The sequence below is a fragment of the Caretta caretta genome, chromosome 4 (assembly GCF_965140235.1).
Source record: "Caretta caretta isolate rCarCar2 chromosome 4, rCarCar1.hap1, whole genome shotgun sequence".
Classification (NCBI taxonomy): domain Eukaryota; kingdom Metazoa; phylum Chordata; order Testudines; family Cheloniidae; genus Caretta; species Caretta caretta.
The window spans coordinates 106,260,128-106,284,205 of NC_134209.1; the positions used below are offsets into that span (position 1 = coordinate 106,260,128).

The following is a 24,078-nucleotide window of genomic DNA, read 5'->3' on the forward strand; positions in this document are numbered from 1 at the left end:
GCCCACCCCTGTTTTACAGTAGCAGGGTGTCCTGGCCCTTTAAGGTAAGCTTTCGGCCCAGTCTGATGCTGTTCTTTGTTCAGCCCATAACAAGGGAATTTGGGAAAAACAGTTCTCAGGACTGAGAGGAATTAGAGGCTGTTTCAGCAAGGAATGTTTGGCAGAAGGAATATAGACAGGCCCATGCACTGGGAGACTGAGATCTGGAGGAAGCAGGAGCTGTTTGTTTATCTTTCCACAGAAGTGGTTGTTGACGAAGTCAGATGACTAAGAGGAAGGAATTCCATGGAGGGGTGAAAATTGGATTATTGTAGGATCTTGGTTTCTTTTTTTTTTTTTTTTTTTTTAATGTTTGTTAGGAGCCCTAAGAGCAGGGGAAATACTGGGAAAAGGTGAAGGAATGGTGCTTGTGTAATCTTTGGGTGGGCTAGAGTTCACTTCATTGCCCTTCCCGAGTGCCTTACAAAACCCCAGCTCCCATATAAAAGTAGTTGGAGATCCAGAGTTCAGTCTCTTAAGGATTTTCAGCAAGGATTGCACGGTGTCAACCTCCCCCCATTCATGTCCTAAAAGAAACTAACAAAATTAATTAAATAACTTTATAAAACCTTATGATAAAGAAACAAATAATCTAATTTTACAGCATAACATGGCTATTTTATAATCCACAGACATTATCTTCACTGTTATACATAAACATAAATAAAGAAAACAAATTAAAATCTGAACAGTTCAGTCCCCACAGAAACACAGTGAAAAGAAACTGAGAGTTCCCAAAAGCTTAGGTTTAGTTCACCTAAGTCTCAGTTAGTCTTTGATCACCAAATCTATACAGTTTGCTGAGTCCGAAACAACATCTTCCCTCCACTTGCTTGTAGGAATCTTTAGTTGGAATTCATGCAGACACTTCCTCTGCTGAAATCACTGCTAGCCAGTTAGCTAACTGATTAACCAATTACTCAGTTAAGTCACAAGTGTATAGATTTAAATAAAACCCTGCTGCAAAATGCTTCAGTTAGGGACAACAGCCTGCTTTCTGCTCCTAGGCTCAGCTTCTCCCAACTCAGACAGGACACACATGTCCTTTATAAAGCAGCTGCCCTGACTGTTTGCCCTCATGGAGTCTGACCCCAGGAACAGGGAAACTATTGGACCGTATCCAAAAGTACCACACCCAATTCCAGAAGCTTCTGGATGTGGACTGCATGACGCTCAGTGTGTGAGAGTTTTTGGCTAGCTGTATTCCAGGACTGCTCTCCACCATTATCATCAGTGTGCTGCAACTGGTCAGAAGAGCCACCTGCTTCCTGGAAACTCTGCAGCAACTGGCTTCTTTATGCATCTTTGGTTTTTGTGCTTGTGAATAAAAGCTGCTTTGAAAATGTCAAAAAAACACACCAAAAAACAAAAGACCCAGACACAACTCAAGCCTACCTCCCCCAATGGGTCTCGTAAAGAGATATCTCCCTATTAGGCACATGGGTTACACTTGGACAAACAATCAGGCTTCATGCCTGTCAGGAGCTTCCATTATAGGGTGAGCGAAAACTCCTCTTCACATGCATGCAGTTACAAAGAGGGAGTTGGATATGGACCTCAAATGGAAAGGCTGTGACTCAGGCAAAATTGGGAGGAGGAGTTTGTTTGCTTACATTGGATGTTATTGTTTGGTAATGTGTTTGGTTGGTTGACATTGTGTTGGTTTTTTGTTTGTGTTTTTTTTTGGGGGGTGGGGGGGTTGGATATTCATTACTCTGAAAGAGGTGAATTTTGGTATGATCAGAAAGCTAAACCAACATAGCAGGAGAATAAAACTGAAAGTGGTGGCTGTGTTACCAAGGTCACCAGGAAAGCCCCTATTATAATCACACATTGATGTGATACAGAGGATCAAGATTTCCATCTCTCAGTTGGAATATCAGCTACTTTACTCTTGTCGCCAACCAGTTTGCTGTTTGCCTTCCTTGCAGGTGGTCAGGCTGCTGACTCTGCACCTCTAATTTATCGTACACCTTATTTTCATTTTTGTACAGTGTTTTAACTTCTAATTTACTTTTTTCATATGGTAAAAAAATTTTCATGGACAGGAAATAGAGAGAGAGAGCTGCAGATGCACTACTTGTGCTTCCAAAGCAGGCTGTTCATGCTCTTTATGAAAGCATACTGTGACCTACTCAACTCTCACAATGCAGGGGCTTCCAGCACAGCATAATGGGACAGCTCAGCACTTCCAGTACTTGATATAGTAGCAGAACTTCTGGTTCTTCTTCAAGTAGTGTCCCAAAGGATGCTCCACTTTAGGTGCACGTGTGCCCCATGCGCCTTTGATCGGAGATTTGCATTAGCAGTGTCCATTCAGCCTGTGCATGTGCTGCTGACTACTTTGTGCTTTGCATCAAAGCTATATTGGGCTGCATAGGCAAACTGTCCTCAGTTCCTTCTTGACTGCCTTGGCCTGAAACAGAGCTTAGCATGTGTGCATTATCTATCTAGATAAGACTAAATCATTTTGTAAATCTTTTAGACTGTTAATTTCATTTGCGGACAGATCTAAACAGTCTGCTATTTTTACTCAAAGACTATCAAAATGTATGTCAGAGTGTATTCTAGCTTGTTACAGTGCTGCCAGCATTCCACCCCCTGTTGGTCTGTCAGCTCACTTGACAAGGTCTCAATCTGCATCTATGCCTGTAGTTAAAAACGTCCCAGTATCTGATATCTGCAGAGCTGCTACATGGTCTTCTGTACAGATCTTTTCCAGACACTATGCTTTAGTCTGTGCCACTAGATCTGATGCGGCAGTTGGCATTGTAGTTCTTTTCTGTGTGCTGGTATTGATTCCGAAGCTCCCTCCTCCCTATCGAGATAATGCTCAGGAGTCACCTGAAATGGAGCACCCATAGGACACTAGTCGAAGAAGAAAGAGAGGTTACTCACCCTGTGCTGTAACTGTGATTCTTCGAGATGTGTCCCTCCATGGGTGCTCCACTACCTGCCATCCTTTCCTCTGCTTCAGAGTTTCCTTCTGAGACTCAGTGGTGGAGAAAAAACTGAGGGTGGTTCGCACTCGCAGCCTGATATAACCTTGGGGCAGGGCATGAGATTGTCAGCGGGGTATGCATGGTCAAACAGACACTGCTAATGAACATCTCCAATCAAAGGGGTGTGGCATGCACATGCACCTGAAGTGGAGCACCCATAGGAGTGCACATCTCGAAGAACCACAGTTATTGCACAGGGTGAGTAACCTCTTTCTCTCATGTTCTCTGATGGGTACAGAATTCCTGACGAGCCCACTTTTGTGCTTAACGTGATAACTCCTGCATGGTGGTGGCTAAGCCCGACATCCTCAGAAATGGAGCCTTGCAGAAGCAGTTTTTTGTTGAAAGTAGCTCTGCAAGATTCACAGATAGTGTATTTGGAACTTAGGTCTTCACTGAACAAGATTTGACACTTCCACATCGTTCCTTCTTTTATTACAGAAGTTCCAATGTTTTCCAGCAGTCATTAGCCTCTTTTCATCTTCCTTAATGGCTTGAGGAAGATGAGCTAGATTTTTATGAACCAGAAGCAGAATCCTTTGTGACATCTACTGGGGTTTATTTTGAAGACTGGACCTAACACACTAAGTATGTGGCCAGTACCATGAAAATTCAGTCTCTTGAACTGTGGATTCATGCTGGGCTTTCCTTCCTGTCTGCTCTCGTGAAATAGATCCAATTTTGTGCCTTGAACTTCTGTGTGTGAGTACTTGTAGTTCCCAAACATATATGGAATGTGCTATGAATGTAGGCAGCAATACAGCTATCCTTTATGATGGATTGTGTGCTAGTTTTTGATATTGTTTAATTTTGTTCTTTGCGTCTTTGAGGTGATGTTTTGTTCTATTTTGAGGTTACGAGGCATAGAGTTCAACATTACCAGATGAATTAAGCTGTCCTTTGTTCTCTGTCTCAGTTTAACAGACATATACCTAAAATAATTCTGAGCAACTGTAAATCTTCTTTAACATTGACTGTTAGCAGTTCAACTGTCAGCATTTATCAGTTTTTCTTTACATAAAGCCTTTTGATGATGATTGATGTTCTCAGGGTCTTCACTATTGCTACAGATTCTGTCTGGCCAGCTTGATTAGTTCAGAGCCTGCAATTCAGATGTTTATATTTTAGCATTGACCCATATATTCTGTAGGTCTCAGCTGCTGAATCCTCCATCAGACTTTCCACAGAATCCTCCATCAAGTAGTCCTCCATTACTGCAGAACTGTGCTCTAGAGTTGTCATAAATATAAAGGGAAGGGTAAACACTTTTAAATCCCTCCTGGCTAGAGGAAAAACCCTTTCACTTGTAAAGGTGTCATAAATATGAAGGGAACGGTAAACCCCTTCAAAATCCCTCCTGGCCAGAGGAAAAATCCTCCCACCTGTAAAGGGTTAAGAAGCTAAAGGTAACCTCGCTGGCACCTGACCAAAATGACCAATGAGGAGACAAGATACTTTCAAAAGCTGGGAGGAGGTAGAGAAACAAAGGGTCTGTGTCTGTCTCTATGCTGTTTTTGCCGGGGATAGACCAGGAATGGAGTCTTAGAACTTTTAGTAAGTAATCTAGCTAGGTAAGTGTTAGATTATGATTTCTTTAAATGGCTGAGAAAAGAATTGTGCTGAATAGAATGACTATTCCTGTCTGTGTGTCTTTTTTGTAACTTAAGGTTTTGCCTAGAGGGATTCTCTATGTTTTGAATCTAATTAGCCTGTAAGTATCTACCATCCTGATTTTACAGGGGGGATTTCTTTACTTCTATTTACTTCTATTTCTATTAAAAGTCTTCTTGTAAGAAAACTGAATGCTTTTTCATTGTTCTCAGATCCAAGGGTTTGGGTCTGTGGTCACCTATGCAAATTGGTGAGGATTTTTACCAAACCTTTCCCAGGAAGTGGGGTGCAAGGGTTTGGGAGGATTTTGGGGGGAAAGATGTGTCCAAACTACGTTTCCCAGTAAACCCAGTTAGAGTTTGGTGGTGGCAGTGGATATTCCAAGGACAAAGGATAAAATTAATTTGTACCTTGGGGAAGTTTTAACCTAAGCTGGTAAAAGTAAGCTTAGGAGGTTTTCATGCAGGTGCCCACATCTGTACCCTAGAGTTCAGAGTGGGGGAGGAACCTTCACAAAAGGGTTAAGAAGCTAAGACAGCCTCGCTGGCACCTGACCAAAATGACCAATGAGGAGACAAGATACTTTTAAAGCTGGAGGGGGACAGGGAACAACGGGTTCTCTCTGTCTGTGTGTTGCTTTTGCTGGGACCAGAGCAGGAATGCAGGTTAGAACTCCTGTAAAAAGTTGGTAAGCAATCTAGTTAGATATGTGTTAGATTCTGTTTTGTTTAAATGGCTGATAAAATAAGTTGTGCTGAATGGAATGTATATTCCTGGTTTTGTGTCTTTTTGTAACTTAAGGTTTTGCCTAGAGGGATTCTCTATGTTTTGAATCTGATTACCCTGTAAGGTATTTACCATCCTGATTTTACAGAGGTGATTCTTTTACTTTTTCTGTCATTAAAATTCTTCTTCTAAGAACCTGATTGTTTTTTTATTCTTAAGATCCAAGGGTTTGGATCTGTGTTCACCTACACAAATTGGTGAGGATTTTTATCAAGCCTTCCCCAGGAAAGGGGGTGTAGGGCTTGGGGGGGATACTTTGGGGGGTGGGGGTGGGGGAGATGTTTCCAAGTGGGCTCTTTCCCGGTTATATTTGTTAGACGCTTGGTGGTGGCAGCAATAAAGTCCAGGGACAAAAGGTAAAATAGTTTGTATCTTGGGGAAGTTTTAAGCTAAGCTGGTAAAAATAAGCTTGGGGGGTGGGGAGGTTCATGCAGATCCTCTCATCTGTACCCTAGAGTTCAGAGTGGGGAAGGAACCTTGACATGGTGGCAGAGCGGTGGGATTAACTTCAAATCATTTTGAGATCAATTTGAGATTTTTTTGAACCAGAAGCACAGATTTTAAAAAAGGACATTTTTTTTCCCTTTGGGCTGCTGGAAAGCAGGTTTTAAGCTGAAAGCAGTTAGAGGGGTTTTTTTTTTTGTCTCTGCTTGGGGGCCAGAGCAGAGACAAAAGGGAATTGTCTTTTGTGAGCTGGAGTTTTCTCTACCTAAAGGCAGGGAAATTCACAAGTCTTCACAGACCTGAAGTTGCTTTTTAGCTAAGAGCAACTAGAGGGGTTTTCTGTCTATTTGCCTGGAGACAAAGGTGTTAGTTTTTTTAGGATTTTTCTGTAGGCTGACAATCCCAGAGAACATAGGTATGTGGTTACAGCACAACCTATATTTTTTGACAAGCCAAGTTTTCGTTTTTGTTTTGTTGTTTTCTTTCTAACTCTCGGGTGTAAAGTTCTTTAAAAACAGAGAGGCTAACATGACAGAAACCAAGGCACAACACAAATTGGAGTTAACCAGACTAGAGGCAGCGAAAGAGGCAGAAAAGGCCCTAGAGGCTGCCCACAGGAGAGCTATGAAGGCAAAGGACAAAGAAATGGTGGCAGTGAAAGAGGCAGAAAAAGCCCTAGAGGCTGCCCACAGGAGAGCTACGGAGGCAAGGGAAAAAGAAATGGAGGCAAGGGGAAAAGAACTGGAGGAGAAGGAAAAAGAGAGAGGAAGCATGCACTGGAGATGGAGAAGGTAAGGGCTGAGCGGAATCTACTGGATAACCCTAACAATCCTTCCCCAACAATCCACAAATGGGAGCAACTATGTCCACAATATAATGAATCCAGTGATATTGCTGAATATTTTCTCACCTTTGAGAGACTGTGCACTCTCCGTAAAATCCTGAAGCTCACAAGATGACCACTTGGTAGCAAAATTAACTGGAAGAGCTCTGACATATTCAATAAGATGCCTATTGATTAGGCTTCTGACTATAATAAGTTCAAGGATTTAGTTTTAAAGCAATTAAAATTACATGTGAAGCGTACAGAGTAAAATTTTGAACCCTTAAGAGAGGGTCTGGACTAAGTAATGTGGCTTATCTAAACCAGATGAAGGATCTGTTAGATAAATGGGTCCAAGGAAGGGGTGTCACTAGCTTTGATGGAATGTGTGATTTGATAGCTCAGGAGCAATGCCTGAATATGTCCAAGGAGGAAATAAAACAGTGTTTATGGGATAAGGAAATGGACTCAGCAGAAAGTTTTGCTTCTTATGCTGATCGATATGAGCAGTCCCGGACCGCCAGAGAGGCGGGGCAAGCCAGAACAAAACAGGTGGAGGGAGGAGAGAGGAACAACCCTGGTCGCAGTTGGAGCGGATACCAGAAGGAATACCCTCAGACCACACCCTACTACCGGGGCAGCCCAAGGCTCCAACTACACACTAAGGAATACTCCAGACACCTTATCGTCCTGCCACACTGTTCTCCAGCAACCCACCTTGTCCCAGTGACCCGTCAGCTGGATGATGTTTTAAATGTAATGCGCCAGGGCATGTGAAGGCCAACTACACCAAGAACCCCAACAGATTACAGTTCATTGCACCGGAATCACACCAGAGGTCCTCAGGCCCAGTTACCTCCCATATACACTTGGAGCAGGGGGAAACTGTGAGTGTGGGCGGGAAGAAGGTCACCGCATGGAGGGACACCGGAGCACAAGTGTCGGCTATCCATGCTTCCTTAGTGGACCCCAATTTAATCGACCCAGAGATCCAAGTGACAGTTCAACCCTTCTAGTCCAACTCTTTCAATTTGCTGACAGCCAAGTTGCCTATCCAGTACAAGGGCTGGTCAGGAACCTGGACTTTTGCAATATATGATGATTATCCCATCCCCAGGCTGTTGGCGGAAGACTTGGCCAATCATGTGAAGCTAGCCAAGAGGGTAGGAATGGTCAGCCATAGCCAGGCTAAGCAAGCCGTGATGCCTAGCTCTGTTCTGGAAACTTCTACCAGGACCCGGTCAAAGGTGATGGAACCGGACCCCATGCCAATGTCTTCAACAGCAGTAGTGGATCCAGTCCCAGAGACCCAGACAGAGCCAGTCCCAGAACCGGAACTGGCGGAACAACCAACACCAGACCCATTGCCAGCACTGAATCCAGTACTTGCAACCCCAACAGCAGAGGGCCCCACTGAACCTGAACCGGCAGCAGCCAATAACCCTACACAAGAGGCTCAGCCAGAGCCTGAATCCCAACATAGTGCACCAGCGGAGAGCGGTTCACAGTCAATGGAAACAGCCCCATCCCCTACATCGCTTCCAGCGGGACCAAGTCTAGGTCCACAATCCAATGAGGAACTGATGTCTCCAGCATCAAGGGAACAGTTCCAGACCAAACAGGAACAGACCAAACAGATGAACACCTCCAGAGAGCTTGGACGGCGGCACGGAGCAATCCACTGCCTCTCAGCTCTCCTAATCGAACCAGGTTTCTTGGAGAAAGAGGACTTTTATACAAGGAAACTCTTTCTGGTGGACACCAGGAAGACTGGCATCCTCAGAGACAGTTGGTAGTTCCAACTAAGTACCGGGTCAAGCTCTTGAGCTTAGCCCATGATCATCCTAGTGGCCGTGCTGTGGTGAACAGGACTAAAGACCATTTGGGGAGGTCATTCCACTGGGAGGGAATGGGCAAGGATGTTTCTACCTATGTCTGGTCTTGTGAAGTATGCCAAAAAGTCGGAAAACCCCAAGACCAGGTCAAAGCCCCTCTCCAGCCACTCCCCATCATTGAAGTTCCATTTCAGAGAGTAGCTGTGGATATTCTGGGTCCTTTTCCGAAAAAGACACCCAGAGGAAAGAAGTACATACTGGCTTTCATGGATTTTGCCACCCGATGGCCGGAAGCAGTAGCTCTAAGCAACACCAGGGCTAAAAGTGTGTGCCAGGCACTAGCAGACATTTTTGCCAGGTTAGGATGGCCCTCCAACACCCTCACAGATGCTGGAACTAATTTCCTGGCAGGAACTATGGAAAGCCTTTGGGAAGCTCATGGGGTAAATCACTTGGTTGCTACCCCTTACTATCATCAAACAAATGGCCTGGTGGAGAAATTTAATGGGACTTTGGGGGCCATGACACATAAATTTATAAATGAGTACTCCGATGATTGGGACCTAGTGTTGCAGCAGTTGTTCTTTGCCTACAGAGCTGTACCACATCCCAGTTTAGGGTTTTCCCCATTTGAACTTGTATATGGCTGCGAGGTTAAGGGGCCATTACAATTGGTGAAGCAGCAATGGGAGGGGTTTACACCTTCCCCAGGAACTAACATTCTGGACTTTGTAACTAACCTACAAAACACCCTCCGAACCTCTTCAGCCCTTGCTAAAGAAAACCTAAAGGATGCTCAAAAAGAGCAAAAAGCCTGGTATGATAAACTTGCCAGAGAGCCTTCCTTCAAAGTAGGGGACCAGGTTATGGTCTTAAAGGCGCTCCAGGCCCATAAAATGGGAGCATCGTGGGAAGGGCCATTCATGGTCCAGGAGCACCTGGGAGCTGTTAGTTATCTCATAGCATTCCCCACCTCCAACCGAAAGCCTAAAGGTGTACCATATTAATTCTGTAAAGCCCTTTTATTCCAGAGAATTAAAGGTTTGTCAGTTTATAGCCCAGGGAGGAGATGATGCTGAGTGGCCTGAAGGTGTCTACTACGAAGGGAAAAGTGCTGGTGGCGTGGAAGAGGTGAACCTCTCCATGACCCTTGGGTGTATGCAGTGACAGCAGATCAAGGAGCTGTGCACTAGCTACACGCCAATGTTCTCAGCCACCCCAGGACTGACTGAACAGGAATACCACTCCATTGACACAGGTAATGCTCACCCAATTAAAGTGCAACCTTACCGGGTGTCTCCTCAAGCTAAAACTGCTATAGAACGGGAGATCCAGGATACGCTACAGATGGGTGTAATCCGCCCCTCTGGCAGTGCATGGGCATCTCCAGTGGTTCTAGTTCCCAAACCAGATGGGGAGATACCTTTCTGCGTGGACTACCGTAAGCTAAATGCTGTAACTTGCCCAGACAACTATCCAATGCCACACACAGATGAACTATTAGAGAAACTGGGACGGGCCCAGTTCATCTCTACCTTGGACTTAACCAAGGGGTATTGGCAGGTACTGCTAGATGAATCCGCCAAGGAAGGGTCAGCCTTCACCACACATGGCGGGCTGTATGAATGTAATGTACTGCCTTTCGGGCTGCGGAATGCACGCGCCACCTTCCAAAGACTTGTAGATGGTCTCCTAGTGGAGTTAGGAGAATATGCAGTCGCCTACCTTGACGATGTGGCCATATTTTCTAATTCCTGGGCAGAACACCTGGAACATCTACAAAAAGTCTTCAAGCGCATAAGGGAGGCAGGACTAACTGTTTAGGCCTATTTGACACTTCTTAGCCTTAACAGAGTGACTTACCTTGGACACCAGGTGGATCAAGGAACCATCAACCCCCTACAGGCCAAAGTGGATGCTATCCAAAAGTGGCCTGTCCCAAAGTCAAAGAAACAGGTTCAATCCTTCTTAGGCTTGGCCAGATATTACAGGCGATTTGTACCGCAATACAGCCAAATTGCCGCCCCACTGACTGACCTAACCAAAAAGAAACAGCCAAATGCCGTTCAGTGGACCGAAGAGTGCCAGAAGGCCTTTAACCCGCTTAAAGTGACACTCATGTCTGACCCTGTGCTAAGGGCCCCAGACTTTGACAAACCGTTCCTAGTAACCACAGATGTGTCCGAGCGTGGTGTGGGAGCAGTTTTAGTGCAAGAAGGACCGGATCAAGAATTCCACCCTGTAATGTTTCTCTGTCTGAGAGGGAAAGCAACTGGTCAGTCAGTGAAAAAGAATGTTACACCATTGTCCACGCTCTGGGAAAGCTACGCGCATACGTTTGGGGACGGCGTTTCCACCTGCAAACCGAGCATGCTGCGCTACAGTGGCTTCATACCGCCATGGGAAATAACAAAAAACTTATTCGGTGCAGTTTAGCTCTCCAAGATTTTGATTTCGACATCCAACACATCTGAGGAGCGTCTAACAAGGTGGCTGATGCACTCTCCTGTGAAAGTTTCCCAGAATCAACTGGTTAAAATCGTCCTTGAGATGTGGAAAATATTGTTAGTCTTTATATACTTGGTAGTATATTTAGAGGTGCATGTGTCTTATTAACTCTGTTTTCTCCTAGAGCTCCAGGAAGAAATCATAGCCAGTGTTCCACCCTATCTGTGATTTGGGAGGCATGTCATAAATATAAAGGGAAGGAATCTATGAGGGATAGATTAAAAAAACAGTCAAAGCTTATACTCTTGTCAAGGTTCCTTGCCAGCGTTTCACCCTATCAAATCACAGATAGGGTGTTTAACCTTCCCTTTATATTTATGACACGCCCCCCCAAATCACAGACAGGGTGAAACGCTGGCAAGGAACCTTGACCAGAGTAGAAGCTTGGACTGTTTTTTTTATCTCTCCCTCATGATTGTGAAGATAACCTGGAAAGTGTTAACCAAATGTAAATCTGTGCACTGCTGTCTTCCTGAGCCCTGGCCTACTCTACAGAATTACTTCAATATAACCAGGTTGCTCAGGGGTGTGAATAATCTGCATCGCTGAGTGACGTTGTTATACCAAACTAAGCTCCAGGGTAGGCAGTGCTAAATTGGTGGGAGAGCTTGCTCCTGTCATTTAGAGTGCCTTAACTAAAGCGCTACAGCATTCGAGAAACGATTGGTGTAGCTGCGCCAATGCAGCATTTTAGGTGTAAACCTGCCCTGAGTTTGCAGATATGTTTGATAACGTGTGGTGTGTGAACAGGTCCATTTATCTCAATTGGGTGTTAACTCTGAAACCCCTGCAAATGGCTTATTAAATGTCAGCAAAGTGTTTGAGTATCAGGTGTAAGGGCCTGCAGCTGTGCCTCCTCAGTACAACTGACACCCTAATGAGCTAGCGAGGCGGACCACCAAGACTGATTGGCTGAGAAAGTTAGCAGGCCAGTTGTTTAAACTCAACAGCAGCAATAGCTTCCTGGCTGCTCAGCGTATATGCTCGTGGACTTTTTGCCTCCCTGTGCTCATCTCTCTCAAGCCTTGCTTCTGCTCTGCTTGCTCCTCCACAGCTTCAGCCCAGATTCTGCCCTGCACCCAGCCTTATTCCCATCCTGTCCCACACCTGTTCCTGCCTTCCCTGATTTCTGGTTCTGACCCTCAGCCCTGATTCCGTATTCCGGCTCTAGTATTCGGACTTTGACTCCAGTTCTGACCTTCAGCCCTGCTCTGGCTCTGGCGTTTGAACTCTGACCACTAAGCTTGATCGCCTGTGACCTGGTCTCCTGACAGTTTGAGCAGTCCAAAGAACTAAGCAGAGGGGAACTACGCTGACAAGGGGTCCAGACCAGTGGTTAGTATGGATCCCTCCCCGGCCAATCTTTCCCTGCTGGATATAGGGTTGCCTGGCATGCTGAGGTAGAATGCAACACTGAACAGGCAGTCAGAATTTCCCCCGACTTGCCCCCTTTACACCTCCCCCCCCCCACTTCATGTGAGCTGAAGATTCCCCTGCCTGGTAATCACGGCACATTTCAGGGGTTTTAACCATTGGGCCTGATTCCCATTCCAACCACTAGGCATGACCACCTACAACCCGGTCTCCTGACACACACTGCTTGTCATTTTTCCAGAAACATGTGAGGTGATGTGCTTATCTGACAAAAGTCTCCCATACCTCTACAGGTGCCAAGTTTCAACTGACCCTGCCCCATTTGCCAAAACCTAGTTTCCTTCCTCAGCTATCTCCAGGGACAACATGTGTGTTATAGTGATTCTTTGTTTCACATTCTTTGGATGTGTTATAGTGATTCTTTGTTTCTTCCACTACTGCTAAACTGGGCTCTGGTGTGAGTCTTTTTGCTTCCAGAGGCAAATAAACTGTTTTGTTCTTCAAGTTATTCTGAGCTGAAGTTTTTTATATACTTACTTCATTAAAAGTCTCTAGCCGAGGTTCCACAAGGAGTGTAGCAGATCATTCCTATTGTTAGTATGTGCACAATGTATTATTTGTATAAACTTTCCCAGTAGTAGACTACAGTACAGTGTAGGAAATCTGTCTAGAGCAGGGATTGTCACAACAAAATTTTGGAGGCCTCAGAGTGAGGTCACCAATTCCTGCTGGTGGCATCTCTGACAAACCCATCACTCTGTCCCTGCCTCCTGCAGTCCTTCAGTGAGAGCCAGTGGAGAGCCGGCTGCCTGTGGAGTCATCAAGGCGGCATATCTCGCTGCCCATGGTAACAGCTATTCAAGAGCAATAGCTGGGTGCTGCAGGGAGGGGCCGCAGCTTTGCTCCCTCTGCCCATGCTTTGGAGGCTGTCGTAGCCCCCCAAAAAATCCACTCGTGGCTGCATGCAGCCACAGTGGCCTAGGAGCGGTGGAAGCTCCCTAAGAGTGTGGGGGGGCCAGAGGTGCCCGAAGTGTGGCCCTGCCCTCACACCCCTTCCCCCCAAGGTTCTGCCCTTGCGCTGCCCTTTCTCTCCACCTCTTCCCCGCCCCCCATGAGCCCGCTTCCCTCTCGCGCCTCTTTGCCCCTTCCCCTGTCGTTCATCTTTATGGCCGATAAAAGGTGGGCGCGACATAGCTCTCCCACTTTTAATAGTGATGGGGTTCCCCCTGTTCCGCTGCCCCTGTGGTGGCCACAGTGAGAAACGTTCATCTAGACATATTCTTAATTAGCTAGACTCACTGAGGCTGGCTTTCTGTGTCAGGCTGGAATCTTTGGGAAACATGGTATTGTTTTCCAGATCTACCATGCCATCTGTTACTATACTAACGTATCTAATAGGCACAGTGATTCATCATATTACCCTTCTCCAAATTTACAATCAAAAGGGAATGAATGGATAGAGTGTAACTGTCCTTAAGCATAGTCTTATGAGTTAGAGGAAGGTTATGATTTTTTCCCCCCAACATGGACAATTTTTCTGACTAAAAAAGTCATTGAAAAAAATGGACTGAAAATAAAATTTAAAAACCCACAAAGGTTTTATGAAAGTAAATCTGCTTTTCCTCACAATACAGTAAAGAAACAAATGTTCTGCACCCCTAGAAATGAGCATAAAATCTTTCCATCTTATAACTTAACTCTTGACCATATTTAAGTTTTATTTTTCAATAATTGTTTAAAATTGGTCCATTCAGTTGCTCGTTTTTTACAACTTCCCTTCAACTTTAGGCATGTTGAGTCGGATAAATTCATACACTGACATCTGGTAGTCGCTGTGTTTATAACCCATTTGCAGTATTGATCAGCTGCTTTCATGGTCATTATAATTAAAGTAAGAAAGAACCACTCCATAAATTCAACAGTGCAAAGATTGAAAGATAAAATGAGCAAGACATGACATCTGCCAAATAATGGTTGGATTTCTGGTGCTTACTCCATTTGTAATGTTCTGCATGGGACATAGAGCTTTGATGTAGAGCAGTTAGTCTATCATAAAAATCCCTTAAGTATTTATCTTGAACTTTAAAAACAAACAAACAAATATTCTTCCATAACTTAGAATTAGGACATATTTGTGTTTTGTTTACTTGCATTCCTAAAATAGTTTGTTGTTAAGTTGGTGCAATCCTGCAGATAAAACCAGGATAGTCTACATACAAACTGATGTGAACATTTCTCTTAGCTTTGTTATTAGGAGCAGTTAGGCACTGCTAAAATTGAAATAGTATTCAAATGATTGATGAGGCAACTTTTAAGTTAGACACACACCGTATTTTTCTTTGTGATAGTCTTAAGGTACATATTTCCAGTTCAGAATGATATATCTGCTAGCAAAATAGCAGATAGTACAATTGTTGAGCTAGTATGAAAGTATGTAGATAATTTTGAAATGGTACTATCTGCTAGCTCACTAGTAAAGCTATCTAACGTTTATGAGAGACAAAGTGGGTGAGGTAATATCTTTTATTGGACCAACTTCTGTTGGTGAGCAAGACAAGCTTTCGAGCTATACAGAGCTCTTCCTCAGGATCATTTCAAAACTGGTCCTGAGTAAGAGCTCTGTGTAGCTCGAAAGCTTGTCTCGCTCACCAACAGAAGTTGGTCCAATCTGCTACTTTGCTAGTAGATGGATAATTTCGAAATGGTACTATGTACCCAAGGAAGAGCTCTAATTTGAAAGCTTGTCTTTCTTACCAACAAAAGTTGGTCCAATAAAAGATATTATCTCAACCCCCTTGTCTTTCTAATATCCTGGGATGAGCTACAACAACACTGCATATAACAATGATGTTTATGAGTCAACTCAAGTGCTGTGGTTTGGGAGATGGAGATCATTTAGGTTTGGAACTCCAAATGATTCTTAATATAGGCACTGTCTGATTCATTTAACACCCCCTTTCAACTTCTATTTGAAGCAAATTTATTGTTCTTCAGAACACCTGGATTGTAATGTACTGTCATGACATGCACTTCAAGAAATAATAAGGAAAGAGTGTGTGTAACTTGCTGGTACTATAATAATTGTACATGGTTTTTATCTTTCTTTTTTAGCACTGCAAAATACAACATAATCACATTCCTGCCAAGGTTTCTTTATTCCCAGTTCAGAAGAGCTGCTAATGCATTTTTTCTTTTTATTGCATTACTTCAGGTAAGCTCAACTAAAAAAAAATCTGAATTTCAAAACATTCAAGTGCTAATACATTCCATAGATTATTATTATAGCTATTTGAATGTTTTACAAAAATTCCATGTGTCCATTGAGTTAAATCATGTGATATGGCTTTAATGAATTAAGAATAAAATGTCAGTGAAATACTGGATATTTTTACATCTCATTTTGCAACTTGTCTTATGTATAGAAAATATTTCCTTACTTGGAATTTTTATTTCTCATCATGCAGGGCCTCCTCCAGTGGCCTGAACTTAAATCCTGGGCTAACAGACCTTTTCTCATTGTAGAAGTCCTCCATTATGAAAAAATAAATATTTCTGACAAAGAAACTAATATTTTGGGTTTACCAAACTGAATTTGATCAGGACTAAGGTTCATCTTTTACAAAAAGTGCCAGAAGATCGTTGATCACAAATGGACAGGGCCTCAGTTTGAAGTCTTTTCTAGAAGACTGCACTTCCATCTCAAATACTGGCCAATTAGCAGAGTACTGATTGAGAGGAAAAGATACAACCTTACTGAATCACCAGGACAGCTTCTTGTAGAAAGGATCTTCAGGAAGTGATCAGCTCTGATCCATCATAGCTTAAGATCTGACACCATTGCAGTCAAAGATATTGATGCGTATCAAAACCAAGTAATTAATTTAAAATAGACATTTATTTTTTAAAATTTGAGATTCTCATGTGACATTTCCACATAGGTGACTCTGACATTAACTAGTATTAGTACCAATTACTGTGCCAAGTGCAGCAGAGTGATATTTAACTCTTCCATTACTTAACTGTTGAACTCTGATTGGCTTAGAAAGGAGATTGATTATATGTTTCATCCACCTGAAGTCCATGTTATTCAGAAGTGCTTTTTTTTAAAAAAGGACACAATACTTTTGAACTGTGTTGATTTAAAATATTTCACATTTGTTTTAAGTTTATAATGTAAAGGCAGACCATATAGTTGGTGTGATACATTATGTGTGCCATACCTAATGACTGAAGTTTGAACTGTGGACAGAAATAGTGACAGTTACATTTATATTTAACATTTCTAAATTCACCTAAATCAGTGTTGTTGTATATTAATTAGTCAATATATACAATTAACAAAAGAGGAAAGGTCTCCTCATCTTAGTGATATTGGCTGCATTTTGTACCATAACACTAGTCACATGGCACGTCTATTCACACCTTTTGAGTAATGGTCTCAAGTTGCAGTGGGGGAGGTTTAGGTTGGATATTAGGAAACACTTTTTCACTAGGAGGGTGATGAAGCACTGGAATGAGTTACCTAGAGAGGTGGTGGAATCTCCTTCCTTAGAGGTTTTTAAGGTCAGGTTTGACAAAGCCTTGGCTGGAATGATTTAGTTGGGGATTGGCCCTGCTTTGAGCAGGGGATTGGACTAGATGACCTCCTGAAGTCCCTTCCAACCCTGCTATTCTATGATTCTATGAGTGATTGTCAAATATTCAGATGAATGTGGATGACTAGAGTTATCAGTGTTTGCCATAGAACTAAGCAGCTCCTCTCTCTGCGGTTACTGTAGCACACACAATAGTTCTTTGTGAACATTAGATCATCCAGCTATACTCGTGTGCACATTCAGTATAGCATAGGCTATTTGCGTCTCAATTTTGTGAGGTTTTTTTTGGTTTTTGTAATCTTGCATCCAGAGGTATTACTGAGGATGTAGGACTTGCCTTTTTCTGCTATAAATGAACATTTTAAATATGAAACTTTTTAGCAGGAGAAATCTCTATTGAAAATCTGAAATTCTGTTAATTAGGAAACGCTAATAAAAGAAACAAGTACAAAATATCTACTGCAATTTAAGACTATAAAAGAAGAATGTAAAGAACTAGGAACACACAAGTAAAAAATCTGATTTTGATTTTTTTAATACATGATTTTTATCCCCCTCTGAATACAGTGCTTTGTAAAATGCAGTCCTCCTTTGTCCAACTTACATCTAACTCCAAAGAAAATATTGAATAGATTCCACTGGTCATGGGACAGTTGAACTTTTGATCCCCATTCTTGAAAACACTGAAGCATATGCATAACTTCACTCATGAGAATAATTCCTGTGGATACTTTTAAAAATTTAACCACTCATGTGCTTTACTCTGCCATGTCTTTTGGGTCTGTATGATAGTCATTACCTGGAAAACTGTCAGCACTACATTACAAAAGTATTAAACGATCCCTTATATTAAACAAAAGCGCTTTACTGAGACACTGGAAAGCTCAGTGTTCTTCCCCAGACTTGGTGTTGAAATCAGATTTAGCATCAGCCCTTGTGGGTGGGAAGATGGAGGGGAATGCTTCAAAATATCTCACCATAAATTCCTATATAGTTATGCCTACATTTTATAATTCAATTGCCCAAATAGAAACATTTTTCATATTAATTACATGTTGCATCCGATTTTATGAGAACAGGTATAAGTGTAATGAATTAGGGAGATTGAAAATAATAAGCAATTATAGGCTCGGTAGTAAGAAGGACTAAAACGTGCAGATGAAGAAAATGGAATTGTACATGAACCTGAATAAAGTGGCATTCCTTTGCATTACTAAGTTCTGTTTATTATAATCAAACTTCACTTTGACCTACAAATGTAAAAAACATTTTTCTTTTTTTTTTTAATAGCAAATTCCAGATGTGTCACCAACAGGTCGTTATACAACATTGGTTCCTTTGTTATTTATTTTAGCTGTAGCAGCAGTCAAAGAAATTATAGAAGATCTTGTAAGTATTTAATACAATTATTTCCTAAATAAATAACCTGTAATATTTATGCATCTCTAAAATTAAAAATAATTGAATATATCTACATTCTTGAGTTACACAGCATTTAGTGCTTGGTATGAGGAGATTCTCCTAAACCCTAAAAATATGTAAAATCTCTTGCTTTAAACAACAGTTGAAAACCTTGAACAATGGTGGAGATAGTTTATGAAAATATATATGATACTGGGAGGTGATATCCATGTGGTAAATTGTATAGGAGTGTGATAAATTTATTGCTATTGCATACCAGTTCATTTTATCACATGCCTATAACCCCATTACCTGCCTCTAATCCATCTCCTCAAGACTTATTCTAAACTTTCTAAACAGCTTCAAATAGCATATTTGTATCATCTTCCTAGAGAAATATTTACTTCTACCTCTAGATATAGAATCCTTTCTCCTGAAAATTACTTCTGAAGTCTGACTGCTTTCAAGTCCAATATCTCATGTCCTTTCAGGGCTAAAAATGAGAACTTTATTTGATCATAAAGAAGAAATCCCCAGCTTTTCTAGTGTGTTCCAAACCCCTTTCTATCAATATAATTTCATCCACACTAGGGGAGTTGTACCAGTGTAGTGAGGTCTTTGCAAAATCAATGTGCGGACAAGCCCCAAATTTCCTTCAGTAGTAAAAGAAGTTGGTAGTGGCTCCTTCTACCCCTGAGGGAAGTCTGCTGGTGGTAGCTGAAAGCTCCTCTTTTCTCCCCTTTTGGGGTGAGATCAGTGTCAGTGGGATTGGGTGTGACATGGTAAGAAACTACAGTGTAAGAGGAGCTGCAGAGTGAGCCTGGTGAGAACTGTATGTTGAGTTCCAGTCTGTCTCAATTCTTAGCATAGGGCCATCCTAGGTCAGTACTTTAAGCTTGGAATTCTTGTGGTGGGGAGGGGGAGGGAAGATCTTTCCCCATGATCCCTTTTTATTGTTTGTCTGCTACAGTACAAGGACGCAGAATTTTACATCTTTCTTTGAGGTAGCTTTTGCATATTCCTACAAATAGAATGTGTGCTCAGAGCTAAGATTCTAAGGAGCTAAGCAATCCCAAGCAGCCTCACTTCTCTTTCCTTTCCACAGCTAGCTATAGGTATATGGGTCTTCACTTTATACACAAAGAGTTTTGTCTTTGTCTTTGATGAAAAATGTTCTGTTAACTGGTTAGAGGAGTTATAGTTCATACATGTTAGATGCATTTTTAGATAATAGTTAATACATATTTAGTTACATTTTAGATAGAAAACTTTGCATAGCTTTTGTGCCGTTGTGCAGTTTTGATTCCAGACAATCTCCACGCAGCTTTAGGGCAATCATCCCCCCTCCCCAAAAAGACTGATTTTAGTTGGTGTATTTTATGCCACTGTATTTTTCCATAGCCAGATACACAATCTTGTAACCCTCTGATCCATCGTCAGGGTAAGGTACTGTTCTGTCTAACATGGTGAAATCAAAAAGCCAAAGTCTTTGGTGGCCTCATGCTCCATCTGTGCTAGAGGCCATCTTGGTTCCAGGAAAGTTCTGGTTAAGTGGGTTCACATCAGTTTGCAGTAGATTGGTTTTGCTCTTCTGTTGCCTCAATCATAAGATTAAGAGGAAGTAGGAGTGTTGTTGTGGACTGGAGGTCTCAGTTCTAGCTTCCTTGAGTCTGAGGGTGCTTCCAGATCTTCCAGCAATGCTCATTCCTTAGGATTCCATCAGGTTCTCACCACATTGTGGATGCTGGGATTTCTTAGTGCCCAAATGCCTCCATGTTTCACATTGTGCCCATTCTTCACTAAAAGGATCCAGTAAAAGCCATCCTTCAGATCTGGAGTATGTACCTGAGTCTTTTTATTTGGAGTCTTGGTTTCAGAGGCTGTCCTTGGTGCCATCTGAAAATGGCTTGGAGGCTCACCTGGTCAGTTCTTTTGCCTTAGGGGTTTTATGTTCCTCATCTGGCTTCTTTTCAGGACCTTTCAGGCTCCCTGAAGTACAACTATGCAGATTCATTTTTGTTCTTTGTATAACTTGTAGATTATGCCACCATATTGACAGGGACCTCCTCAGTTTCTTATTGTGATGAAGAAAATAATGAAAGTATGGACTATTCCACCCATCATTCCTCTTTTGCGACCCTTACAAAGAGACTTTTTGGGGATGGAGACTGGCTAATTGACTGGGAATTTCTGGAAGAGGAGGAAGGCATCAGACCTCTGTCTCATTCTGCTCCGCTCCAGGGACTTCGTCCTTTGCCAGGGGATCCCAAAGGTCACTGCATCATCGTGAAGTCCAGGTCTCAACACACCAGCGGGGACACCTGATCATAACTGCCACACCATCAGAGACTTCAGTCAGGGACACACAGTATCTTGCTTTGTTACTCTTTCCATTGTGTGTTCCTTTCTGCCCCACCGTTTTTCTTTGTGTTCTCTCTCTTTCCCTCTCTCTCTTCTGTCTATCTGATCCTAAGGTTAGCTGTACCACACAGGACCAGCACCAAAAGTTGAGACAGCCCATCCAGCTCTACCCAGCTCTGTCCAGCCTAAGAGGGACCAATAAAGGAGAAGGACTAGACCAACCAGATTACGTTGCATGAACCAGAGCACTGCTGCTGTGGTTGACCTGCCCACCCAGAGCATCTGTCTGTGACTGACCTGCCTCCTGGATCTCAAGAACATCAGCAAAAGCTGTATTTTCTCCACCTTTACTATACTGTCTCTTCTTCCACTCATGCCTGTCTGTTTGTCAAAAGTAAGAGAAGTAACCATCTTTCACATCTTGGAAATGAGCCACAAAACTAATCCCTCCCTGCTAAGAATTGTTTTCCAACTCAAATAAAGGACTCCCATTTTAAGAGATGATATGTTTTGGTTAATTTTGTCTTATTTAATTGGGTTAAGTTTGTTATTTAATTTTAGTTTTAAACTGCTTCATAACTTTTTGTAGTTATGTTCCTTTCTTTTCCATATTTTAGTTAACAAATTCCAAAATTTTGGGAAGAATTTCTTAGTGTGTTTGCCATGAAACTAACAAACCAAGGTCTCTGTGTACCAAACCCTGAACCTTGTTTAAAGATGGACAATTTCAGAGTTGTGCTAACACCTTTGACTCTTTGGGCCCATGTGTTCCATCTAAATTAATGCAATAGGGCCCCGTAATGAACCCATGGTAACCTCTTTCCTATTTCATCTCTCCATGAAGGTAGCATTCTTGGTAACTATCACCTCGGCTGGAAAAATCAGTGCGTCCTTACACCATATTCTGTAAGGACAAAGTCACACTTGGGCATCCTCCTAAATTCTTGCTTGCCTAAGGTGGTTTTGGATTTTAATTTTAACCAATTCATACACCTGCTAGTTTTCTTCCTGAGACATCACTCACTGCAGCCAAAATGAAACGACACACCTTGGATGTGGTGAGAGCTTTATATTTTTATCTGGACGGAGTAGAGCCATTTAGAACATCCCACAGATGGTTCATACCTTTTGCAGAAGGAGTTAGGAGCCAGTTTTCACCCAGAGATTATCCAAGTGGCTTTCAGACTGGATCAGGACCTAGTGTGCACACAGTCTCAGAGCTTCCCTTGCAAATGTTCCAATACCTGAGATATGGGGAGTGGCTTCAGTCAACACATTCACCTCTCACTACTCTCAGGTTCCAGCATCCAGATCAGATGCCAAGTTTGGCAGGGCTAACATAAACTCACAATTCAAGTAAGGACTTCTCTCACTCCACCTGTTGAGAAAACTGCTAGTTAGTTCTCAGAAGAGGAGTTGGTGTGGACATCACTCAAAGAAAGAATGATTACCTACGCTATAGTAACTGAGGTGGTTCTTCGAGTGCTTGTTCATGTTGATTCCAATCAGGTGTGTGCGTGTGCATGGTAGCCAGAAGATTTTTCCCATAGCAGCATCCCTCGGGTTAGTCTGGGCACCCCCCTGGAGTCGTGCCTTCATGGCCCTCAATATACAGCCTGACCTGCCACCCCTCAGTTCCTTCTTACCACCAGTGACGATAGGCTGGAACCTCCCATAGCCCTTACTTTAGCAAGCGTGTTCAACTCGAGTTGTTTGTACATAGTTAGTTTATCTTAGTAGTTAGAGTTGTTGGGGGTCTCTACCCCCCTTCTGACTCCCTGGAGCCATGGTATGCCATGGTCCCTGGGGTTTAAAAACTGTGGTCTACGCGAAGTGCATGCCAAAGAGCGATCCACACTCCTCGTGTTTATAGTGCCTTTGGGAGGGTCACCAAAAGGATTGCTGTAAGATCTGCTGCGAGTTCCACCCTAGGACTCTTGAAGAAAGGGAGCAGCGGCTTAAGGTGATCCTCATGGAGGCAGCTGTACGCCCCCATTCGGACCCAGGCTCAGGGGACCCGGCTCATAGTCCTTCCTCGTCGACGTGGAGTGCCCCGGCACCATCATTGAATTTGGTGCTGAGAAAGGACGCTCGGCACTGGCACAGCACATCCCTAGGCCCAGTGGAGAGCAGGCACAGGTCTCACTCGCTGGTGCCTCAGAAGAAAAAGAGGCCGGACAGTCAGTCACCTCTGGCTAAATCTAAGGAAGTGAGACCCCAAGCGGGCCACAGATCGAGATCCGCCCCATTAGGGCTGTGTCGACTCCTGCCCGGGCAAGGCAGTTGAGTCTGGGCCCCCCATGTTCACTGGTCCCTACGGGCCAGCAGCTGCCACTTCCTTCAATGCTGGAAGCTTTCGATGTTCCTCGGGATCTGCTGCACCTTACGGCACCGTTCTTGCCCCCTAGGAGGGAGGAACCGCTGGTGATCCCATCCCACCCCCAGGTGCAGTCAAGAGGGAAGTTGGCAATGCTGTCCAGGCATTCCCCCCCTCCATGTCCTTTGGCATCGGCCCACTCAGACAGAGAGCCTAATCGCTCTCCAAGATCTTGATGCTTGATACACTGACGCTCGGCTCCTCCATGGTCTTCAGTCTCAGAGTCTGACTCTTACCGCTCTCGGAGGAGTAGGAGCTGACGATTGAGTTCAAGGCAAGAGCTCCTGGTGCGGCCACCGCAGTGGCAGAATCCACCACAGTGGCCATTCTGGACCTCCTGGGCCTTTCACCAGAGCCAGGGAGGGATCCAAGGGCATCACTCCTCAGCATCTTCGGTGGCCTCAGCCCCATTCGTCTCGCTGTCAGCCATGCAGCTCGCCTCTGCGCCTACTCACACGCCAATGCCATCGGCTGAGCGCCAGCGCCAGCTTTGACATCAGCGACTCTTTCGATCTCGGCACTGAGGACGACCTTGGTACTGACAGCAGCACAGACAATGGCCTCTCCACCTTCGTTGGCTCAGGCAGCTGGTTCAGTACTGGCTCCACCGGCAGCACCATTGATCTCTCCAGTGCCTGTACCAACGCTGCGTTTGGCGTTGACAGCCCCGGTGATGATGGGAGCTCCATTGGCCCCGACGTTCCCCCGAGAGTTGCAGACCCCTTGGGAGCTGATGGCAGGGAGCAGCTACTGCTTATAGGGGCTTGCTCCTCATTTTCTCTGGACAAGGCATTGGCAGATACAGCGCTTGAGGGCAGCAGGGTGCTACAAAAGTTGCTGCAAAGGGCTGCTCAGGGTCTGGGCATTAAGTCTGAGGAAGTGGTCGAGGAGGCTGATCCCATGGTGGGTATCCTTGCCCCCT

The 24,078-nt window shown here is 43.6% G+C and overlaps 1 protein-coding gene across 4 annotated transcripts in view; it reads left to right on the plus strand.

Annotated features, from left to right (window-relative positions):
- ATP8A1 (ATPase phospholipid transporting 8A1) overlaps positions 1-24,078 on the plus strand; it is a 249,471-nt gene that overhangs the window by 18,550 nt on the left and 206,843 nt on the right. For all 4 annotated transcript variants that reach the window (XM_048848472.2, XM_048848473.2, XM_048848471.2 and 1 more), the window contains exons 3-4: positions 15,534-15,633; positions 18,308-18,406. In XM_048848472.2, the coding sequence (XP_048704429.1) occupies positions 15,534-15,633; positions 18,308-18,406 (199 nt within the window). The remainder of the gene's footprint in view (positions 1-15,533; positions 15,634-18,307; positions 18,407-24,078) is intronic.